This window comes from Chroicocephalus ridibundus, chromosome 14 (genome assembly GCF_963924245.1).
Source record: "Chroicocephalus ridibundus chromosome 14, bChrRid1.1, whole genome shotgun sequence".
Lineage (NCBI taxonomy): Eukaryota > Metazoa > Chordata > Aves > Charadriiformes > Laridae > Chroicocephalus > Chroicocephalus ridibundus.
The window spans coordinates 583,502-604,938 of NC_086297.1; the positions used below are offsets into that span (position 1 = coordinate 583,502).

Here is a 21,437-nt window from a genome sequence, read left to right on the forward strand (position 1 = left end):
GTTGTGCCAAGGAGAAAGGAATATCCAGGCTCAAATGATCTTTTTCCCTGAGGCTTCTATGGTTTATTTTAATTTTTTCTAAGGTGAAGTGCTGGATCCAAGCCTCGCTAACAGCCAGCATCTTTTATGTCAGGGAAAAAATTCTTTGCTAGCGTCTTCCTTGTCCACAGCCTCTCTAAATGCTGGTGATTTCAACACAGCAGAGTTTGGCTGTGGCAAGTCTAGCTTTACTGTAATACAGTACAACTCTGGGTACTGCATCCATCTCCGGATGGACTGATCTGTTCTCATGAGAATGTACGCCAGGGTTTGACTGAAGAGTGTCTCCATTTTGCAGCCTGAGGAACTGACCATGGTTTGGTATATTTCTGAGAAGGCAATTGGAAGAACCAGATTTGCTGGGTGGGCAGGAGGAATAGAAGAACTAGGGTGAAGTACCAGTGTGGGGTGGCTGGGGCTGGGGGTGTGGGTGCACCTTCATGGTGTTTCTTTCCCGCAACATGATGTTTGGTGGAAAAGAAAAAAAAAAAATCCCCTAGAGGCAAGTAGGGGTGCTTGGTTATGATGTCTTGCCTCTGAAGCTAGCTAGCTGTGATTGCAGGGATTTACAATCGGCTATGGGTTGGTATAAGCCCATTCTTCAACTTGTAAAAAGGCTGCTGTGTTTGCTTGAAGGACATCAGGCAAATATGCAGGCAAAACCCATCTGCTTTTCTTCAGGAGGCTTGGTCTCTCAAATAGTCAGTGCCCAGGGGTCTTGAGGGTCTTATCTCAAGGTGGTGAATTCAGTGGCAGCTGAAGGTATTTGGTGTCTTTGGGTACCAGTCGCTCTTTGGCACTGCAGAAGGCAGCATTGCACTGTGGATGCTTCGACCAGGCCACTCTAACCACCAGGGCCTTGTCAGAGCTCCTGCTTCGCTTGGGCTGGGCTGCAGCACACAGCTCTGCACACAGCAGCCAGCTCATGTGGCTCAAGGGTAAAGGAATGGTAAGATGTATAGGACTGAAAAAAACCTTGAGAAACGCCCCCCTGATCAAAGTTAGCTAGACTGTCCTGATTCCTTGCTGTAGGAGGGATTCTCGTTTTCAGCTTGTCTGAGACCAGGTTCACAAGGCCTGGGAAGAGAAGACTGAATGGAGAAGCTGTTCACCAGGACCTGCTTCTTATGGTGCACCGGCTGTCAGTTTCTGAAGTAGTTTTACTTTAGCTGCCTCCAAACTCTGTAGGGGCAAGAACTGGAGCAAGAAACACTGGTCAGTTAAAATGGTCATATAATTTTCATTGCCATAATAAAGTAAAGTTAATTACTTTATGCAATAGGACAGGAATTAATCTAACCTAAGCTACCCAGTCTGTCGTACTTCCCTATTTGCTACAACAAGCAGTTATCTATGCAGTGAGGTTTTCTAGCATAGGAATGCTCTGGGAAGAGTATGCTCTGTGTTGAAGACAGCCCTGGGAGTTAGACCACCTTGCTTTCTAGCTGAGTTCTCTCCCATAGTTAATAGGTGAAGAGGCTGATGGCCAGCTTCCAGTTAACACAGTTATTTTGCAATCTTACATGGTAACTGTGATGAAGATACTGCTATTGCCTCAGTAGTCTAATTTCTGAAGAGGGATTCTGCTGAAATCTTTGTGGAATTAGCTGAGTCAAAACTCTAGTTTTCCCTCCGTGCTGGGGAAATACCCAGGCTCCGGGTGCAAATCCTTGAACGAACAGCAGGTTTGTGCCTGTCCTGCATAGGACAGAAATACTGCCGAGCCCAAAGCAGCTTCACAGCTGCTTCCTTTCTAGTGAGAACAAGCACCATGACTGACTCTGTCACTGGCTTACATCTGTCTCTCGGGTGCAATAGATTTGCTGTCTCATGCATGCTTATGTGTAGTACTTTACTGAGCAAGGCTGAAAATCTTGCCTCTGTGTCTCCTGTCCAGCTCCTCCAAGTCACTCAGTGTGATGCGCGGAGCCTGGTTATGTCTGTTCTCCATCTGTCTCTTCCTCCCTCATCTTCGCTATTGTTAATTGTTAGCGTCTGTCTTGAAAGATTTCCTCTTAGCACAGTGCTGATGGGATCTTTCCACAGAGGATTAAGGCTGGAGTGGATTGACAGGAGACGGTATCCTTGTTGTGGGAGGTTTGCCAATTATGTGTGGGCTCAGTGCTGCCGCTCTTCCAGTTACTCCAGTTCATGTCAGGACACAGGCAAGGGTCAGCCGCAGCTCCGTGCCCCCTCACCGAGACCAGCTGGCGAGATGTGGCGTGGTGCACTTCGTGCTGGGTTTGGGAGAGGCCGCCTGCACCCAGCTGCTACATGTGACCTTTGCCAAGACTTTCAGTCTTTTTACATCAGCTGCACCATGCCATGGAGGTGACTTCATACCTGGCTCGTCAGGTGGTTTCCACTGTGAGATCACAGTGCTTTAGTCAAGGTCGTGGGTAATGATAACAGCATTGTAGGGGGTGCTGGCAGGAGGAGTTGAGATGTCATTTCTCACTGTATCATGCTCCCCAGGTGGCTAATGTGTCTGTAAATCCCACAAGTGCTTTCCTGTAGCTTTGCTTTCTGTTACCGCCTCAACTGCCAGGGTTTCATGGGACACAGATCTTAGCTTTTGGCAAAAGCACGGCTTCCTTTCCTTGTAAAGGTACTTAGAATGTATTTCCAGTGCCCTGAAGCGTAGCTGAGGGCCCTGCTAAGCTTGCTGAATCCAGGCCCTGAGAGATGATATTTCTTTTTGTTTTATTTGGTTTGCTTTCCTGTGGAGTCCATGTTTTTTCCTGTACAGGGAGCAGGGGAGAATCCTTCAGTATTTGGGAGGGTGGGAGTTTCCCCTTACCTTGTTGGTCTCCTGATCGACTCCTGACAAGTCCTTCGAGACACTTGTTGCTCTTTTCCAAAGGTGATGTGTGTCCTGCTGTAGCCAAACAGTACCTGTTACCTTGCAAGGACGATCTGGGGCCTGGAGGCACATTTCCTCCGTGCTGCTGGTAGCACAGGTGATGACTCTCTTTTTCCATAGTTCGGACAGACTGTCAGAAACTCCCTGTGCTTTGAAGCTGTCACACCACGGAGGGTTTCCATGTGTGTCAATGCTGGCTACAGCCGTTGCAAAAAGAGTCATCTTCCTTCCCTCAGTCTAAAGAAAAACCTTTATATCTAATCCATCTCAGACTTTAAATTTCAAAGGCAGCCAAGTAAAACCAGCAGAGTTCATGCCAAAGGGCTCAATTTTGTGGGCTTCTTGCAGGGAATGTTAAAAGATGTTCACAGGGTTTGGAAGCATTGTTGTTTTTTGGTTGTTAGTGTATGAAAATCCCCCTGGCTGGTATTCCCACGTTACTTTAAGCCATTTGAGATAAAATTTCTTCTGTTTCTTTCATTAAAACAATTTTTATCCTGACTCGTGGGACTGTGTAAGTAGAAATTAAAACACTGCTTGCTATTTCCTTGCCCATCCTATCTGTTCATCCCCAAATCCTTTCAGCTCTCCCTGCTTCCCTCCCCAGCTTGCCTTGAAGGGCTGGGAAAGCCGGCGCTGGTGCATTATGTTGCCTGTCTGATTGTTATGGGGTTGTGCTTGTGCGGGGAAGGTCACGAGACAAAAAGACCACCAGGCAGGGGTGGGCAGGGGGTGTTCGGTCCCTCTCCATTCAGCCCTTGTGGCGATGGGTGGGAAGAGTCTTGTTTGCATGACGGGATTTCAGGGGGCGATTGCTTTTTTTGTTTAGGTTTCTTCCACAGCTGCTGCATGAGCTGGAGGGCTACAACAAAAGTAGAGCATATATATGAGATTCATGGGGCTGAAGCGTGCTGAGATAACCAAGAGGCAAAGCCTTCAGTGCAGGAGCGAGCGAGCCCACAGCCAGCCACTGCACGCTTGCAGCCTGGAGACTGCCGGCAATTGCTCTGTTTGTGCTATGTCCAGTCTTGGCTCTGGTGGGAGCTTTTCTTGGGTGTCTGAGTCCTGTGGGCTGAGATCTTTAGATGGATGAAAGCTGTGGGAGTTTTCTGTCTGTGGAACGAAGGTTGTAATGCAGGGGGACACCCCCACGGACCTGCCATAGTGACTGTCCTTCCCTGAATATTTTTGAGACTTCCAGCCAGTGACTTTTACTTGCAGCATCTGCTTCCTTCCTTGCCTATCAGCTCTACACTTCTGAGAGCATCCTTGCATTTAAACAGTGCTTACTTCCTTATCAGCCCTCTGAGAAGCTGAGGTGCTGTCCCTCAGTGCAGCTTTCCCCTCACCCCCCATCCTTAGAAAGCAGCTCAGTCTATATTTACCACTGGCGTGCACAAAGGCAAACATTGTCAGGGACTCATTGTAACTGTCCTAATTACCCTGAGTTCGTTTGCATAAGAAGATTGACCAGCTTGTAGTAGTGGCTTTGCCTTGGCTGTCTGATATGGGACACTCAGATTTGGGGAGCAGAAAAGAAATAGAGTTCCCAGGCTGGGTGTGGGATGGGGAGGGAGTGACAGTTTTGGTCTCTAACAGCATGGGTGCTACAGCAGCCCTTCCTGGAAGGAGGATGACTTGTCAGCTCCCGGCTGCTGGCAGCGCAAGTCTGTCTGATTTAGTTGTAATAGCTGCCAGAGATGCAGATTCAAGGAACCCCAAGCATACCTGAGCTCCTGTCTGTCCCATCTGAGTAAATTCTTCTCCTGTATAGTATGTATGTGTGTATTTATGTATTTATTTTTAGTAGGTTTTGACCCTGCTTGAATGCTTTTAGACTAAGCAGTGACCTGCCTTGTGTTGTCACTTCCCTCAGGCACATGTAACCTCTCCTCCTTGTGTTTGGACCTCTTCCAGAGAGCTAGCTGTTCCTGCAGGTTGGCACTAAAGGACGAGGAAAGCAGCTGGGATGAGGCACAAGTCAGGAAGCAGGCTGAAAGGGTATGATCTCTTGACCCAAAGCAACAGCTAGTGCTGTTAGGGCTTGCTTGCGCTGCAGCAGCTGCACAGCTCACACTCCTTTCTCTGAATTGAGAATTATTCGTATTCTCTTTCCCTTCCCCCCAGTGCCATATGTAACGTGATCTGCCTGTGCCCAGGCTGGCAGATGGAAAAGCAAGACGCTCTTCTATTTGCAGTAGTGGTTCTTCATGGGCTCAACTGGCCTGTGAAGTTGCAATGCTCCAGCTTGTCTGCTTTGGCCGAGCAGCCTTTCTGGAGACCCTTACTGTCCCTCTGCCGCTGCTGTATGTGTGCGTATGCCTGTGCAAACACATCTCCCTGCTGCTTCCAGGAGAGACTCTCACACTTGGACATCTTTTCTTGTTGCTTGTGGATATCACCAGGCTTAGTGTACTTCCTTGGGAGTGCTTTGACCTTTACTCTGTCTTAACCCATCCTTAAAAATCCCTCTTCTAGTATTTGGCAACTTCCAATTTTTACTAGTCAGTTACTCGGTGGTGATGTAGGGAGTGCTTCATGGAGGTGGCTGGAGCACAGGTAGCTCATCTCACCTATAGTAGTATTTTAAGCGTCTTGCATCCTTGAGTGAATTACTTTGCCTCTCTGCCTTGAGTTCCGAGTTCATAAAGTGGAAATCTGTCTACTGAGCCAATGGCAGTAGTACCATTGTGAGTCGTAAAGAGCACAAATTATCATTTCAAAATACACCCTGCAATAGAGACCCAATTGCTAACGGCCAGATTCCAAGTCTCTGTCCTGTATTTGTGAACCTCTCTGAGAGATATTGACAATCCAACCGGGATTTCTCAGGAATTCCTTTGCTATTTCTTTGGGAGAGGGGGGAGAAATCCTCATGTCTTTTCTCAGATGAGTTGCTGCTTGTGCTCTGACTCCAGGATGCTCACATTTTTTGCCTGAAACTAACTGCAGTGATATTGTTATGTTTGCTTGGTGCAAGAAACATCAAAAAAGAAGGGGGCAGAACTCGAGTTGAGGCACAGATGGGCCCCTCATGTCTTCTCTAGCAACACTTCGAAAGACAGTTTTTTAGGTTTGACTTCCCTGATGCGTCGAAAAGGCAGAGTAGGGTCAAGTCTTAGATTCAAATTTGTTTTCCTTTCCATTGTGTTTGTTTTTGAGGGTTGTGTCCTACCTTCTAGTGGGTTTCTATGACCTCTCACTTCATCTTGTATGACAGTGGAATCTATTTATGAGCGAGCGAAACATGAGCTCCAGACACTGAATTAGCTTTTAAATGGTTGTTCCTGACAAATGTGATTTTCTGAGCATGAAGTAAAGGGCTATGATTTAAGGTCTTATGCTGTCCCTTTTAGAGTGAATCACTGTACCTTTTGTTTTGCAGTTGTGAAAATTAGATTTGGCTAGGATCGTGTAGGGGGTGACTGATAGACCTAGGGGGATAACAGATACCTTGGCCCATCTAAACCTGCACACCCAAAAGGGATGGGAGTGTATCCAGCTTTCAGCTCTGCCAGTGAGGTTCAAGTAACAAGATGTGTCCTTTCTGTGTGCATTATTTTCCCCAGCTGTGAAGACAGTGGAGGTGGGTGAATAATGATACACATAGAGTTTTGTTCGCAATTCCCCAAAAGATTGCGAAAAATGCTTCTTGCTTCCATTTGAGCAAAATATTTAATCTGACTTGGGCACATCTGGGCATTCTGAATATAAACATAGATGGCAGTTTTCTAATGAAGCGTTTTGAAAATAGCGATGTCCAGTGTTTTGGCCTTGTAGAATCTGAGGAAACTTCTGGACAATCAATGTTCAAAGCTAAGGCAAATTCACAGGAAAATCTTGGCATGACTGAAATCTCCAAGTTTTTACTTGGAAAAGTTTTGTTTTGAAAAAATTATCCTGGTGTTAGAAATGGAGGAAAGCCCTGCAAGTAACTCTGGTGAGGAGCAATGTTTCTATGTCATCCATATAAATTGCCTCTTGTCTAGCCTTTAGGGTAATGTTACACTTGCATCTCTTGGGCTGCTTCTTGAGATAATTACATCTTGGTGCTTTATCCCATCTGCTGTTCCCATGTCACTAGCTCAGTCTTGCTACAACCCCCTCTGATGGGGGCCTTTGGCTGCTGGTTTTGTTGCTCTGGGTTCACGAGAACTTGTTGACTGGGAGCAAAGAAGGTGCCCAATGTTGGAGGGATTATACAGGGACTGACGACAGTAACACTGTCTGCTCCAGGCAGCTTTTCTGCTTCTGGATTAAAGTTCATGCTGTGTTACTTGTCTCTCTCTCTCTAAGGCCTTGTCAAGTCCATATGGGAAGCCATTCTGACCGTACTGTTTCACTTTGTGCTGCTCAGCTCTCTCTCTGCCTCGTTTCTCCTCCCCCTTTCCCCTTCCATTCAAGCAGCATCGTTCAGTCTTCCCGGTTCAGGTCTGTCTTTGCTCTCTGCCCTGTGTAAAACTTCCATGCCCCCCCTACCATTCATCACCTCTTGCTCATTCACCTCCCTGCTTGCCTTTCTCCATTCATCTGGGTTTCCTCTCAGCCAGTCTGGGCTGCCCTCTCCTCCTGCCCCTTCCGCAGTCCTCCTTTTGTGTCTTTGCACTCCCTTCTCCGTGACTGTCTGAAATGCTGTGGTCCATGAGGATGGTCTGCTAGAAGTTAGCCCCACTTCATGGGCTAATTAATCCCCAGTGGAAGCCAGGTGGGATTGTTTTGGGTGGATTTCTCTCTCTAGTTACCCTGCAGGTGAGAAGATATATTTTTCTTTCCCCTTGCCTCACTCTCTTCCCGCTTCCCAAAAATACAGCATGATGCATGAATAGGAGGAGTATTGCTATTTCCTAACCTTCCTTTTCAGTCTGGTCTTTTCTGTCTCTCCTTCCTGGCTTGTTTCCCCTTTGTTTGCAGTGGTTGCAGCTCTCGGGTGACTCTTGCAGGGGTCGTTTTGATTTCCTCATTCCTGAGGAGCATAACATGCATTCTCTTAGTTATGCTGGCTCTCTAATTATGGTTGTTGCCTGTGCCTTCTCTGCTTCCTTCTTCTAATCATCTCTATTCGGGTCGTATCAGTTTGGAAAGCCATCTCTGCACTTGAATGTGTGTTTTAGAGTGTCGCCCAGGAAATAGAGCTTGTGATTCGCAGTAGTCAGCGCTGCTTGTTTCCAAGTCTCAATGCAGCATGACCCTGTGCTTGTGATGCAGACGTGGCAAATATGAACCACAGGCCTCTGACAAAGGTCGCCCAGCCTGCTGTGCACCTGGTCCCCCCCAGCTCACAGCCGTGCCGGCAGTGTGCAGATATCCACCCGATCCTGTTGAAGAAGCAGGGCTCTGTGCTTCAGGAAAACTAAGTGGGAGGTCTGCTTGCCTGTGGGTGCCCATGGGGGCTTCAGCTCTGAATGGTTAAACTGCATTCAAGCCAGTCTGTTCAAGTAAAGGGGGAATACTAGAGCTTTGGAAGAGCACACAGGCTCGTCAGAGGAAGCAGGTGCTCTTTAAAGCATGTGTGAGCCCTGTGTATGTGTGAGAAATCTGATTAGTTCAGTAAAGAAGGCAGGAATGAGGTGGAGGCAGGCAAGGAGAGGGGCTCTGTGGGTGAGTGCGGGTTTGACTGAGGGGATGACCGCTCTGTTGTGTGGGAGGCTGTGAAGGGAGGATCCGCTGCTGTCTCCCCAGGCAGTAAGGAGCCCCTGGTACATCAAGCAGGGCCAGGCTCTGGGAGGACTTGTCAATGCTGTGAGAAGGAGCCTTTTCCCTGATAACGGGCTAAAAGAGGGATTTCAAACCATGCTGTGGTACAGTTCATTGTCAGGCTGGTAAGTGCATAAAAGGGATTCCCTGTTCACTGTGTTTGGGCCCGACAGAGACATTACACCTTGCAGGGCACAGCTAGCCCCGGGCCAGCCCTGCCTTTTGTCACCTGTAGGGAGAACTGCCCTGCTCCAGCAGCGAGGCTTGGGCCAGGAATCTGCATGGACAACACTTCTTCCTATGAAGTAGTCGCACTCCTGTTGCGAAGTCTTTATTAAATCACGATTTGCTGTAAAACTTCTGACAAGTTTTGTGTCTATTTGAAGACTGTGGCAAAGAACTCTAGAAACACTGTGCCGTGCCTTGCATTTGTCCCTCGTAGCCAGCGAGGGCATGTAAGAAGCCAAAAACCGCAGCTTTATTTTTCTGATTTGTGATTAACTGTGCAGCTTTGGTACTCGGAGAAATCTTTTCTACCCTTAAATCGAACTATATTTGACATAGCAGACACTGGGAAGGTGCAAACACTGCAGATCTTACCCTCGCAGTCCTCCATGCAGGGAACCTGCAGTCTGGGTGTCATCCAGGACTGATTTGGATGTATCTCCAAAGAAACAATGTGAACCACCACAGCTTCCATGAGTCTGGCTCCTTACTGCAGTTGTAACCTCTGTGATCACCCTGGAAAGATGCAAACCAGGATTGCTTGCTCTCAAGTGTTTAAATGATAGAGGTTAGAGGAATAATTAATACTCCCAGCTCTGGGCTCCATTTGGATCCAACCTGTCTCAGGTACTTTTGAGATGGTTATGTCGTCGCAGTGTAATGCCAGGTGCCTCGAGGCATTATAGGGATCATGTGATACGTCTGTCACAAGGCTGACATTGCCTTCTACCCCAGTTTAGCTTGGAAAGTAGAGGAGTTTCTTTGGTAGCTTCTAGTCCCCATGACTGAGCAAAGCCAGATGTAAAATCAGTATGAGTTAAATATGTTTCCTAGTCTCTTTAGTAGGAGTTTTGCTCTACAGTTGTTCTAACCAGAACCAGTGTGGTTTGAATTCCAGTATTGGTGGGTCACTGTGGTTATACTTGTGTTACAGCAGTTGTTAATTGGGGCTTTACATGCATCTATTTGGTTTAAGTTTTTCTGAGCCCTAATAACTTGCAGTCAGGTCAGAAGGGAACTGTTGGGATCATCTAGTCTGAGTGTCTTCTGCTTGACCTTGGCCATACCTCATCTCCTAGGAAAACTTGCAATTCAATTGTAAAACTTCTGGTCAAGTTAGTGAGCCATTTCACTTGTTAATAGTAAAAATAATCAATTTATTCTAATCTAAATCTTCTTAGCTTTGACCTCTGTCCCCTCGATGTGATTATACCTTTGTCATAGTGGAGAATCCTCTGCTGCCAAATTTCTGTTCCCTTTGTGGATCTTCTGGACAGGAATCAAGTCATTGCTTAACCTTCCCTTTTATAAGCTAATGAATTGAGACCGTCAGTGGAGCCAGTCAGACTATACCAGTAACAAAGATGACAAATGCAGAGGTAATGTCACTTCATTTACAAACCTGCAGGTCACATTTCCTTTTTTGCAGGCAGTGTTACCTTGAGAGCACTCAGAGTAACAAACAAGGCTTCCCCCCCCCACCCCCAGAGTGGCTGCTTCTGAAGATGGCATTCCCCATCCTGTAAGCTGGCTGGCATTCTTGGCTCCTGGCCGTGTGGTTTTCTATTTGTTCTTACTGTAACACATATTGTTTGCAAGCACCCGGCTTTACCTAAGACCCAGCTCATGCTTAGTAACTTGCAGCGTTAGCTCATCTGTGAGCACGATGCAGAGTTATCTTATGCTTTCCCCTCAGTCACTAATGACAATTCTGTAGGGGCAAGAATGAATTCTCATGGGACCCCATTAGTGGCGTCTCCATGTGATGGTAGCTTCTAGCTTGGTTTTATTTTTGAGACCTGTCAAATAGCCAGACTTCTAGCATGTTAAATGTGTGTGACAAGCCGGAGTTTGTGTCACAGTAAGTCCTCAAACACAGTGTTGTCGGATGACGTCAGATGCTCAGCAGAAATCAGTTATACCAGCAGTCTTGTCTTAGGATCTGCACCGAGTTTGTGTTCTCATACGGATAATATTAGTTGAACATTATCTATTTTCTGTAGCCTATTCTGACTGATATTAGACCACTCCTCTTTCACTTACGCATTACTCAGTATCAGGCATCTGTTCATTTGCTGTGGGTTGCTATTAGGCTGATAGACCTGCTTTGTCCCATTAAATTCCTGTCACAGCCCTGCGGTTTTGTGGCTGTGTGGGTGCCTGTCATCATTTTTGGACAGAGTTTTGGAGCCATGGTTGGAAGGGCTGCATTGCTGATTCAAAGCTAGAAGAAAGGTAAAAAGCAGCTCTTGGTGTTCCTCCAGTGTTCCCAGACTTGCAAAAAATCAGTATTAGTACTGGCTTTTAAAAATCTTTTGGATGCAAGTTACCTTGACTTGCTGATTCAAGACTACCTAACTTTAAGCAGCAGCTGTGTAACGTTCTCCAGAGTTACCGCTGGGACAGAAAGTGTATCATCATTGTATGATAGAGATAATTCATGAGGCTTTTGTCCAAATACAGGAACAGAAACATTTCAACTACTGACTCTCTTGCACTGGTATCACCTATGCTACTTTTTCCGGATAATATCAGACCAAAACCTTGTTTTGAATGAGAAGGCTCATCTGTACCAGCAGAGATGCTGCTGCGACAGGAGACGTTGTCAATAGTGGTGAATTTTACAAAGTGCTTGTATACTTTTAGTTAACCTGGGTAAGCAGGGATCTGACTGCAGGAGCTTGGCCTGAAATACAGCCCCAGCTGAACAGCTATTCAGACTGTTTGGTATTTGTTTTATGTTTCATGGTTGGTATTTTTTTCGTTTGGGTTTGGTTTTTTTATTTTTTTTATTTCCTCTTAGCAGTAGTGATTAGAGCCTGTCTGTCTCCCGGCTGTGAGGTTGACTGTGCATGCTATGCCTCCTGTTGAGTTATGTAGTCCAGATAAATGCAGCATCCCACACGGAGTGTATTGCATTTCAGCTCTGAATGAAGTGGTTTACACACTATGTCCCCTTACGATGTAGAAGCACTGAGAGGTGTAATTAATACTGATACAGGGTTTTGAGATTCTTCAATGAGACACGGCTAAAAAGACATAAACAATAATTATGTGGTAGTAAATGAGAGTATCATGTGTCGTGGTAGTATCGATATTGCTGCTTTCATCTTTTGATATTTAATGCCATACACCATCCAGATGAAAAGTGGGGTTTATTTTAATTAGACTGCAGAACTCATTGCCCCAGGAGATTGCGGAGCCCTAAAAACTAGAGGAATCCAAAAGGGAGACCAAGAGATTGGGCATTTGTACATATAATAATGTCTAGACCAGTGCTGACAAGCAGGTCTGAAAAGAGTGTTAAACCTCTTGCCTAAGGATTTAAGAAAAGGTTTTAACTGTTAGAGTGGGTTTGGTCATGGCGGTCACTAGGTGATCTCTTGTAGGCTTCACCTTGTCCACAATCTCAGAAAAGTGCAGTTAGTCAGCACCAGAGCTGGGCTTGTGATATGACACGTGGTTTGCGAGTTTGGGCTGTAACCTGACCGGCCTGTTGCTGCAGCTGAGGACATCTATCCAGAGAAATGTGCAACGTCTCCAGTGCTGGACCAAGATTAAAAATGATATTTCCACCTGAAAAAAAAACCCCATCTGTTTTTAGTGTGCCTCGGCTTCTTTCCATTAGTCTTAATGCACTTACATAAATAATAAAACAGGAAGAAGCAGAGCTGGAGAAGTCTCAGTCTATAAACACGTCTCTCTGCATTAAGCCTTGTGGCATAATGGAGGGCATCTCCTGCCATCCATGTTGTCTCATTAATCATGAATTATCTCCCTCACTTTCAGTGCTGCATCTCCTTCCTTGTCAGTGCTGCTGATAATGGAGCTTCTGTTTGCCCTGGCTTCTTTCTGGGGAGCGGCTTTAGTTTCAAAGCCAGCATAGTGGCATATTTTGAATAATTTAGTTCTGGGTGGCTTGAACACTGTGTGTAATTCCCCGGCTGAGACTGGAGGCTGATTCCTGTGAGCATTCTGCGAGGAGGCTGATCTAGAGAGAAGCAGTTGGGATAGCTCAGAGTGGTGGGCTGTCGAGACAGCAGAGGACTGAAAGCTAGCCCAACAGGTCCTGTGAGTGCATCTCAGCTCTGTCCTCTCTTAGTGTCTTAGCAAGTACTTGCAGCAAGAAACCCCCAGGCAGAGGAACGATAGGGGAGCGAGTTGCATTAAAAATGTGTGTGGAGACAGAAACATGGATTTGGCTACCAGGTGGAGCATGATAGGCTTCCCCAGCAAGCGGTGGGGAAGCGGTCGGAAATTCCTGGGGTCCCCAAATGCAGGATTTGCTTGGCCTATGGTGACTTGGACCAGGGGTCTGAACCTCTGTGGAGTTAAGGAGTTCAGTGTGGTGCCCAGCTATCATTGACTTTGGAAAGTCTGATGTTTCTATACGTGAAACCTTGGAGAAGGCCAGCTCTGTTCATATTCTCCCTGTGCTTCTTGGCCTTGTGGCTCACTAATTGCCATTGCAACTATCACCCAGTCATGCTCTGTAAGCGCTCCACAACCATCACTGCGCTGAATCACGCAGGCACAGGTATGTTGCTTGTGCCTTGTAAATGGGGAAGTCAAGGCACTGCAAGAGGCACCTGGGCTCACTCCAGAAATCTGCCTAACAACTGAGCAATGATGCACTCCTGAATCTTTTTATTCTCCTGTTCATGTTGAATCTGTGCTTCCAGTGTCTGTCTAGATGAAGTGCTTTTGCAGAAGGTAACAACAGATGGTCTAATGTAGGTCCCTTCCTTGTCTTTGCGCCTAAGACAGTAGGAGAAATAAATTAAAGCTGAAATGACTCTACAGATTGGCCAGCTAGCTGATGGACTTGGTTCTTTGGGATACTCTGCCCTTCAAGGAAAAGGGAATCTTATACCGGCTCCCTCCATCTCCACTGTGCCATGAGCTGCAGGCAGAGACACTTACCGGAGTCCGGGTGATGGGCCATCTGCTCTGCCAGCACTTCCCTGTCTAGGTGGATGCTGAGCTGGGTCGCTCTGTGCTCTCTTGCATCGCAGCAGCTTTCCAGGGAGCGGGTCTGCCTGAGGGCCCTGCTTGGAGAGCAGTGAGGGTATATCCTCCGTGCTTAAATGCAGTCTGGCTTTTGAGAACTGGGTGATGTTTCCAGCCCTTGGGTTCACGTCAGGTCAAAGCAATCTAACATGCGCTAAAAGTACTGCTGGGCAGCCCTTAATCACTTTACATTGTTTGAGCAGTAGTGGGTAAATTCATTATTTAGAGGAGAAGAGAGTGTGCGTCACTGGAGCCAGCACTAATGTTTTACCACACATGTTCAGGCAACTTGGATTAGGTGACTTTTAACAGTGAGAAGCTGGTTTTCAAGGTGGAGGTATATGCGCTTACCTTTGACTGGCCTTCCTCTCTTCTGGATCAGGGTTTCTCCTCTCATGTGCACCTCCCACCATTGGAAGGGAGAACAGGATCGTTAAGCTGCTCGATAGATCATCACCACCAGGCAGTGATGAAACATATTAAAACAGCCCCTGCTTTTTGCCCTCTCATTTGGATCATAAAGCAGACTTTCATCTTCTGCCTTGTCATTCCTTTAATCTTCATCAAAGCAGCAAATGCTACATACACTGTTGCCACATTGTTGTGGTTGGGTGTTTTTGTTGGTTTTTGGTTTTGTTTTTAACAAAAAAACCCAAACCAACCAAAACTTCTCACCAACTCACAGCGTGACCCCAGAGACTGTGGAAAGGTAAGGAATGGGGCTCTGGTAAGATGTATGACTATCTTCGGGAGAGTTCCAATGCCTGTCTTAAATGTCTTTTCACAGCTTCAACTTGGAGTGTGTCAATTCCATACCATTGACTTGGAGACCCTTGATTCAACTCCAGCATGGCCCTTGAGCCTGGAGATGGTCTGGTTGTTTCCAAAGCTTGTTAGCACCCCTAGATTGCGGAGACTGTGCCGGCTAACGGTCTGAGATCAAATCCAACGAAGCGCAGAGTGTTTTCTGAAACGCTTGGATATGAACAGATCCTGCACGCGATTGACTCCCCCTTTCCAGTGGGAAAGGACCTACGTGTGAACGAGAAGCAGGCCTACTATTGATAGCTCCCTTCTGGTGGGAAATAAGGCAGGAGTTGTCTGTTCCATATAACAGGAGGGGAAGCTAAAGCTCATGGCAATTTATTTCCAGAATGTGCCTCCTAGTCTGGAGCAGAGCTGGGGTCAGTGCCAGGAGGCCTGACTGCCAGGCCAGTCTCTCCCAGAAGTGGAGATACCACCAGACCATAGAACAGTTCAGGTTTGTAGGGACTGATCTAGCTCAAAGCCAACTTCCAAATTAAATGAAGTTGCTCGGAGCCTTGCCTATTGCGAAGACAACTTATGGCTTGGGTGATATCTCCTTTTCATGCCAAGACAAAGCCCCTCAATGGGGAAACCGTGGGTGGTAGCAAATTCTCTGTTTCTGCAACAGATCTGCAATTCTAAAGCCAGCCAAGGATCCTCATGTTGTGCCCAGTTCAGCTGTTGACTCTCCAGCTGCTCTGATGCCCCAGAGGGCTGTTTGCCATGGGGGAGAGGAGCATCTGGCTGCACGATGTGAAATGTCTGTGTTTTCCCAAGATACCCATTGTCTGTCTGCAGCACCAGCCTCCACCCTACTTGCTCACTCAGCCGTGGCTGATATGTCTTTAATTAAAGAGGAGGAACAATTTGAGATTTCATTTTCTTTTCTCAACCGTATTTCCTGTTTCCATCAGAGTTTGCAGGGCCTTACTTTTGTCTTGGAGTTTTGCTGTGGGGCCTTCAGCTTATGGAGTGTCTGTACTAAAATAAGGAAGAAATAGGGAAAAAATAGCTTGTTTTGGGCCAGGGATTTAAGATCCTGGGTCAGATGGCTGCTACGGTCATTAACATATTTACATTTTTGCTTAAGAGCCTGGTTGAGGATCAAGGGAGTTAAGGATGATTGTCATTGAAATGCGGAGGAAACCTTGCATGAAATTGCCGTTAGTGTCCTATTGTTTGGGGCGGGGTTGGGGGGGGCAAATGGCCTTCCTCATCCCTGCACCGGTTGTGTTGCGCTTGCCTGCCCAAGCAGATGGGCAGAGGCAGAAGTAACTAAGCTGAAGGAAGCCACTGTGCTGGCTTGGCTGCTGGGGGGCTTTGCCTGGGGAGCACTCCCTGTGGGGCTGGACCTGGGGCTCAGTGCAGCCATGCTGCTGGCTGCCACTCGTTGTCTGTCCTCTCGGTGAGACAAAGGTGCTTGGCTGCGCTTGTGGGACAACCGGCCCTTAATGAGACCATCATGGATAAATACATGAAGCGTCTAGCAAAGGTCAGTTGCCTCTTTTATAATTGATGGACCCAAGTGTTTTGAGTGTGCCATCCCAGGTTTTTGCCATTTGTGGGGACACGTGTTCTGCAGGACCAAGTCAGCCCCTTGACTTTTGTGGCTAGCTGTGATATCGGAAACAGGGTTTGAGGCAGTGTGAAGTGTTGAGGTGGATTTTGAGTGCTGTGGTGACAGATGAGATTTTTATATGCTGAAAAAAAATTGTTTAAACATAAATTGGAGACCTCCCTTATAGCTGGGGTTTACAGTAAAACATTCTGCTCCAGGTCTAGTTCTGCTCTCAGGCAGGCCTTTTTAGTTCAGATGCCAATTGTTCATTGTTCACCTCTTACTCTTTCATGCTGTTCAGATCCACTGTTTTAAATCAAATCTATTTCTAATTAGTATCACTAACTCGGTGCCAAAAAGAAAATTATACATAATAACGTGAAAGAGGAGAACAGGCTCCTCTGTTTACAGTACTGAAAATACTAGCTACCTTCTGCCACTGCTTTGATTTTGGTGCGACAAGCAGCAAGACAGTGAGCTGAAGGAGGAATGCTGGTGCCTACTGGTGTGAGAAAGAAGCATCCCTGGAGCAGAGGCTCATGCACAGCCACCAGACAGGCTTCATCTGTCTGTCCATTTGGAAAACCAGCAGGGAGCAACAGGTTTGGACAGTAGTCTCGAGTGACAGGATCGTATCTGCTCTAGCACTAGTGAGTCTGGAGTCATTAGTGTGTCCTTGTGGGCTGGTTTGATGCTCTGAAGCAGTTGTGTAATTTCTGTTCTTGGTTACAAAACGTTTCTTTTTGGAATGCTATAAAGCAGAACAGTCTGGGGAAAGTGGTTTGTGATCTGAGCAGCTCTTTTGTGCTTTGGGAGCCTGCGTGCTTCAGCTCTGTATCTCTTTTGCCCTTTGAAGGAATAGCTGTGTTCCCCACTGCTGTGACTCTTGGTCTTTCCCACAAAGTCAAACGGTGAGCACACAGCAAGGGGGGAGACTTCCATGCTTCAGTTGCTGACCCTGGCCCTCAAAGTAGGGAGGCATTTAGGCCTTCAAGGAGCAAATGGTTTTGTCCTAGACAAGATAGGTTCTGACATCTTAAATGTCAAGATATAGTTAAAGTGGTGCAGTTAAGTAAGATGTTGGTTAGGTCAAATGCTTTCAGGAAACAGGATGAACACAGCAGTATCTATAGGATTGCAGGTGTTAGATCCATTCACTGAATGACTCATCTCCCAGCTTCTGCAAATTCCCCTTGAGAAAGGTCATCTCAGGTATTATGCTAATAATACTTTCTTTCCTGGGTATCTGTGCCTCTGGGATTGGGCACTGCACACTTAGGCACGCTCGAGAGTCCCAGCAAGAGCCAAAAAGCATCAGAGCTGAGCCTGGGTGGACTAGCCCTGATTTTGGGGTTGGTTTTAGAATTTGGTCTGTTAACTCAAAGCATCGGTGTGGACTGACTGGAGTAGGGGAGCTAAACTTTGCCAGGGATTAATATTAAGCTCTTGTTTAACGGTAAACAGCTGATGAAATCCACCTTTGGCTCTGGGTGCCAGCTGTCAGGAAGGTACATCCAGGCCACCTGGCAAGGACAGGCGACCCTTGGCAGAGGGTGGCAGAAGAGTGCCCAGCTCTGACTGTCCACAGGTCACTTGGTTTGTCTTGTTTTGTGTAATCCACTTGCCCCAGCAGCTTCTCATGGAGGGGCTGCTGCTTTGACAACATAGCAGATCAGCCCTGCTCCAGGGTCCCCAGCAGCCGCGGGACAAAGGTGCTTGAGTTGGAAGGAGACGAAGCCAGATCCTTGCACGTGGGCACTTGCGTCCTCTAAACAAGCTGCCTGAGGCCAGTCTGTTTAAATCTGCTCTGCTTGCTGCAGAGCAGTGCCAGCCCTGCTGCTGGCAGGCCGCATCCTCTGCCACATCCCTCTTCTCACCCCTTCCCTGGCCAAGGCAGCCTTTACTCCACCGTGTCTGATCGAAGGCTGTGCGCCTGTTCAGCTTCTGTTCTCCATTAGGAAGGAGTGAGGATTGTCAGGACCTTGTTGGCTCTGCCAAGGCCTTTTATGTCCCAAATGTTTCCATGAAAAGATTCCCTCCTGACCACCATGCCCCCTGACAGCCATTCAATCCAGCCAACAAGTTTGATATCATTATCTACAAAAGTAGGCCAGTGAGCACCAGGGTCCTCACAGCCAAGTTTGGGAAATCAAAGGCAAATCTCACAGCAACAGAGAGCTGGCAGGGATCAGACCGCACCACAGCTAGTGCGGGCTGGTCTGGCAGCTTGCATCCACTAGTTTTCAAAGCACAAAAGAAACGTGCTCGGCGTGGTGCCAGCACTGGCTTTGTCAGGGCTGGGGCTGCGCCCGCCTGTGAGCTGGCAGCCCCTCGCGGGGTGCCCGGGGAGCTCAGTGTGCGTTAGAGGCCACTGGAAGCAGTAGTAAGTTTGAGCAGACTTGCAAAGCTGTCTCTTTTCGATCAGTGGCATTTTTAGGAGATGAACCACTTAGTCTGAGGGAAAACAGTGATGGTTTTGGTCAGAGTGCGATTCGCTCCAAATCTCACCGGGGACTTCCCTTCTAACGACTCTGGTTTACGTTCTGAAAATGGCATGTGGCTGCCTTGTCACTTTTATTTTGATGTAACATTCATCTGCTTTGGTTCCTGTACAAAGATTTCTTTCCAATCCATCTTATAATAGAGAGCCCTTCAGCAGCGAAAGCACTTCCCGTTTTGAAGGCATCTGGAAAGGTGACTATCAGAAGCACTGAGCACAGAAAGGACTTGAGGGGGGATGGGATATTCCTGTGTTGCAATTGTGTTAGGAAATACAGGAGTAAAACTTTTCCGTACATTTTATCTCACAGACTGTATCTCTGGTTTGCTTCATAGTGCAGATAGAGAGGTATATAAAAAATATCCAAGAGAAATGACGATGCAAAGGTGAGGAAGGTGAAGGGAGCTGACTTAGCAGAAGCTTCTGTGGAGACAGGGGGAAGGTGTGGATGATGATGCCTGGGTTTACCTCTCTGGAGCCGGGGTGCTTTGCAGTCCCTGTGTGGTGAACAGAAGCTGGAGACGTGGGTGCAGGGCAATGTATCACCAAAGCCTAGAGCAGCCCCTGGGGTCCCTGTGGGTCTGCAGCAGGTGGTGAATGCATGGGAGGGCAGAGTTGCGTGTAACATGGAATGGTTAATTCTGGCACTTTCCCCTCCTGTCCCAGTTTGATCCTGACAACACTGGCTACATCAGCACCGAGAAGTTTCGCTCCCTTCTCCAGAGACACGGATCAGAGCTGGACCCCCACAAGCTGGAGGTCCTGCTGGCCCTGGCAGACAGCAACTCTGAGGGGAGGATCTGCTACCAGGACTTCGTCAACCTGGTGAGTGCTCTGGCTGGCAGGGCCTGTCAGTCCTTGACTCTGCTTAAAACATTGGCTGTTGAGGGGACGGTCTCTCTCCCTCCATTAACACCAGTGTTTGCTGTATCCCTGCGTTACACTCTGCATGTTCTTGCTGAAGCCTTCAATGGTGACTGAATCTCAAGCCAAGAGTCAAGCTGCTGCTGATTTTTCCAAAAAACAAGTTTGCATGAGAAGAAACTGTGGGAGCTGTTGTAAGAGGAGCATGAAGCAATGGTTGCTGCTGGTTTAGAGGCTTTTGCTCTCAATATCGGTTGGTAGCTGTCATAAGGAGCCATTTGTTTGCAAGCAGAGGTTTGTCAGACTGGTTGTCTCCTATTTTATCTAGAGATTTCACCACTTCCAGACAAAAATGTATAGATAACGTTGTGTTTGCTTGCTGGGTGGAGTCATATTGCACTGCTGTAGGCATCAACAGCAACAGGGATAAGCTCTTTCTAGGTCATGTTCATTTTATCCCAGGTGAGATGTCTTAGACTGTATGAGTCATGATCTGGATGCCTCTCTATCTCTACTAATTAGTCAATTAGTGAAGAGATCTCTCTGTTTCTCGTCAAGGCAGTTTGGCAGGCCAACACAGATGTAGACATATGTTGTTAGATGCCTAGGATGGCTTAGAAACGTTGTTTGAAAGATGGGTATCTTGAACAGTGGCCATTCCAGGGGCTTTGCCCTGTTCTTGCTCTGTCATCCCCCACCTGAGTCTCAGCAGATTTAGTGCGGTAGTAAGAGAAACCTGGGTGACAAAATCAACGAACGATTAAAGTCAGTGATGTCTCTAAGGCTTCACTGGATGTGTTCTTGGTGCAGAGGATAATAAGTTGTGTCTCTGTGTGTTCCCACAGTCAGCGTGGGGATTTGATCCCTCTATTTGTCATGGCCAATCGTGCATGTGTTCTTGGTTTAGAAAGAGTCTTCCATATGTTCTGTCTTTACATTGATCAGAAAAGTACGATAACAGGGCACAGCTCTCAAGGATCCAGGTCACAACCTCAGTCAGGCTGCGGTTAGTGTGAAGGTGAAATTACTGTGATTCAATGACATAAACCTACTGTATCTAATCAAGCTGTTTTGTTATCCCCTTGCATGTATTTAGGTACACAGTAAAATAAATGTAGCAACTATTAAATAGATCACAGTGAGTGTGAGGTTTTCCTCAGCTCCAGCTTGATAAACAGTGTGGTCAATGGTACTCTGTGATCAGCAGTGTATTTATAGTAACAGCCTCTTGTTCTACAATTTGGTATATTCAAAGTACCGTGCAAGTGTTCACTAATTGAGCTGCACAATACTTAGGTAGCGGGAAGAGGTATCGCCTCATTTCTTTTACAGAAATGATGGCCTAGAGCCAGCCAACATGTCGGCAACAGGCTTGGCAGTACAGCTGGGCTTTTCTGTCTCGTTGCTCCACTGCGCTCAGGAGCAGCACAAGCTAATGAGGGGCAGGTGGGAGGTGAGAGACTTGGACAGCCTCCTTCTTTGGGGAATGGGAGATCGTGCCACCTTACACCTACCTGATGCGATTTCTGCAAAATGGCCAGTTTCCTTCACTACTATTGAATGACTTCTGTAAAGAATCCATTGATTATTCTGTCATCAGTCCCTCCATCCTCATCTGCATTTTTTGCACTTTCTAACCAATAAGGAATGCAAATGCCAGAACATTAAACTACTTACAAATGGAATCTCACCCCTCCTCTAGTTGCTACTGATTTCCAACATGCAAACTTTTTAGGGCTCCCTCTCTTTTCGCTAGTTTCCTGCTCCCAAACCTGCCTTGTGAACTTCCTGATAGAAAGAAGCAGCACAGTTGACGCAGAATCACTGTGAAATTAGTGATTTCCTTCACTTTATATCTGTCAATCCTGGAAACCATG

The 21,437-nt window shown here is 47.0% G+C and overlaps 1 protein-coding gene across 3 annotated transcripts in view; it reads left to right on the forward strand.

Moving 5' to 3' along the window:
- RHBDL3 (rhomboid like 3) overlaps positions 1–21,437 on the forward strand; it is a 67,834-nt gene that overhangs the window by 19,192 nt on the left and 27,205 nt on the right. For all 3 annotated transcript variants that reach the window (XM_063352395.1, XM_063352396.1, XM_063352393.1), the window contains one exon: positions 19,363–19,521. In XM_063352395.1, coding sequence (XP_063208465.1) covers positions 19,363–19,521 — 159 coding nt within the window. The remainder of the gene's footprint in view (positions 1–19,362; positions 19,522–21,437) is intronic.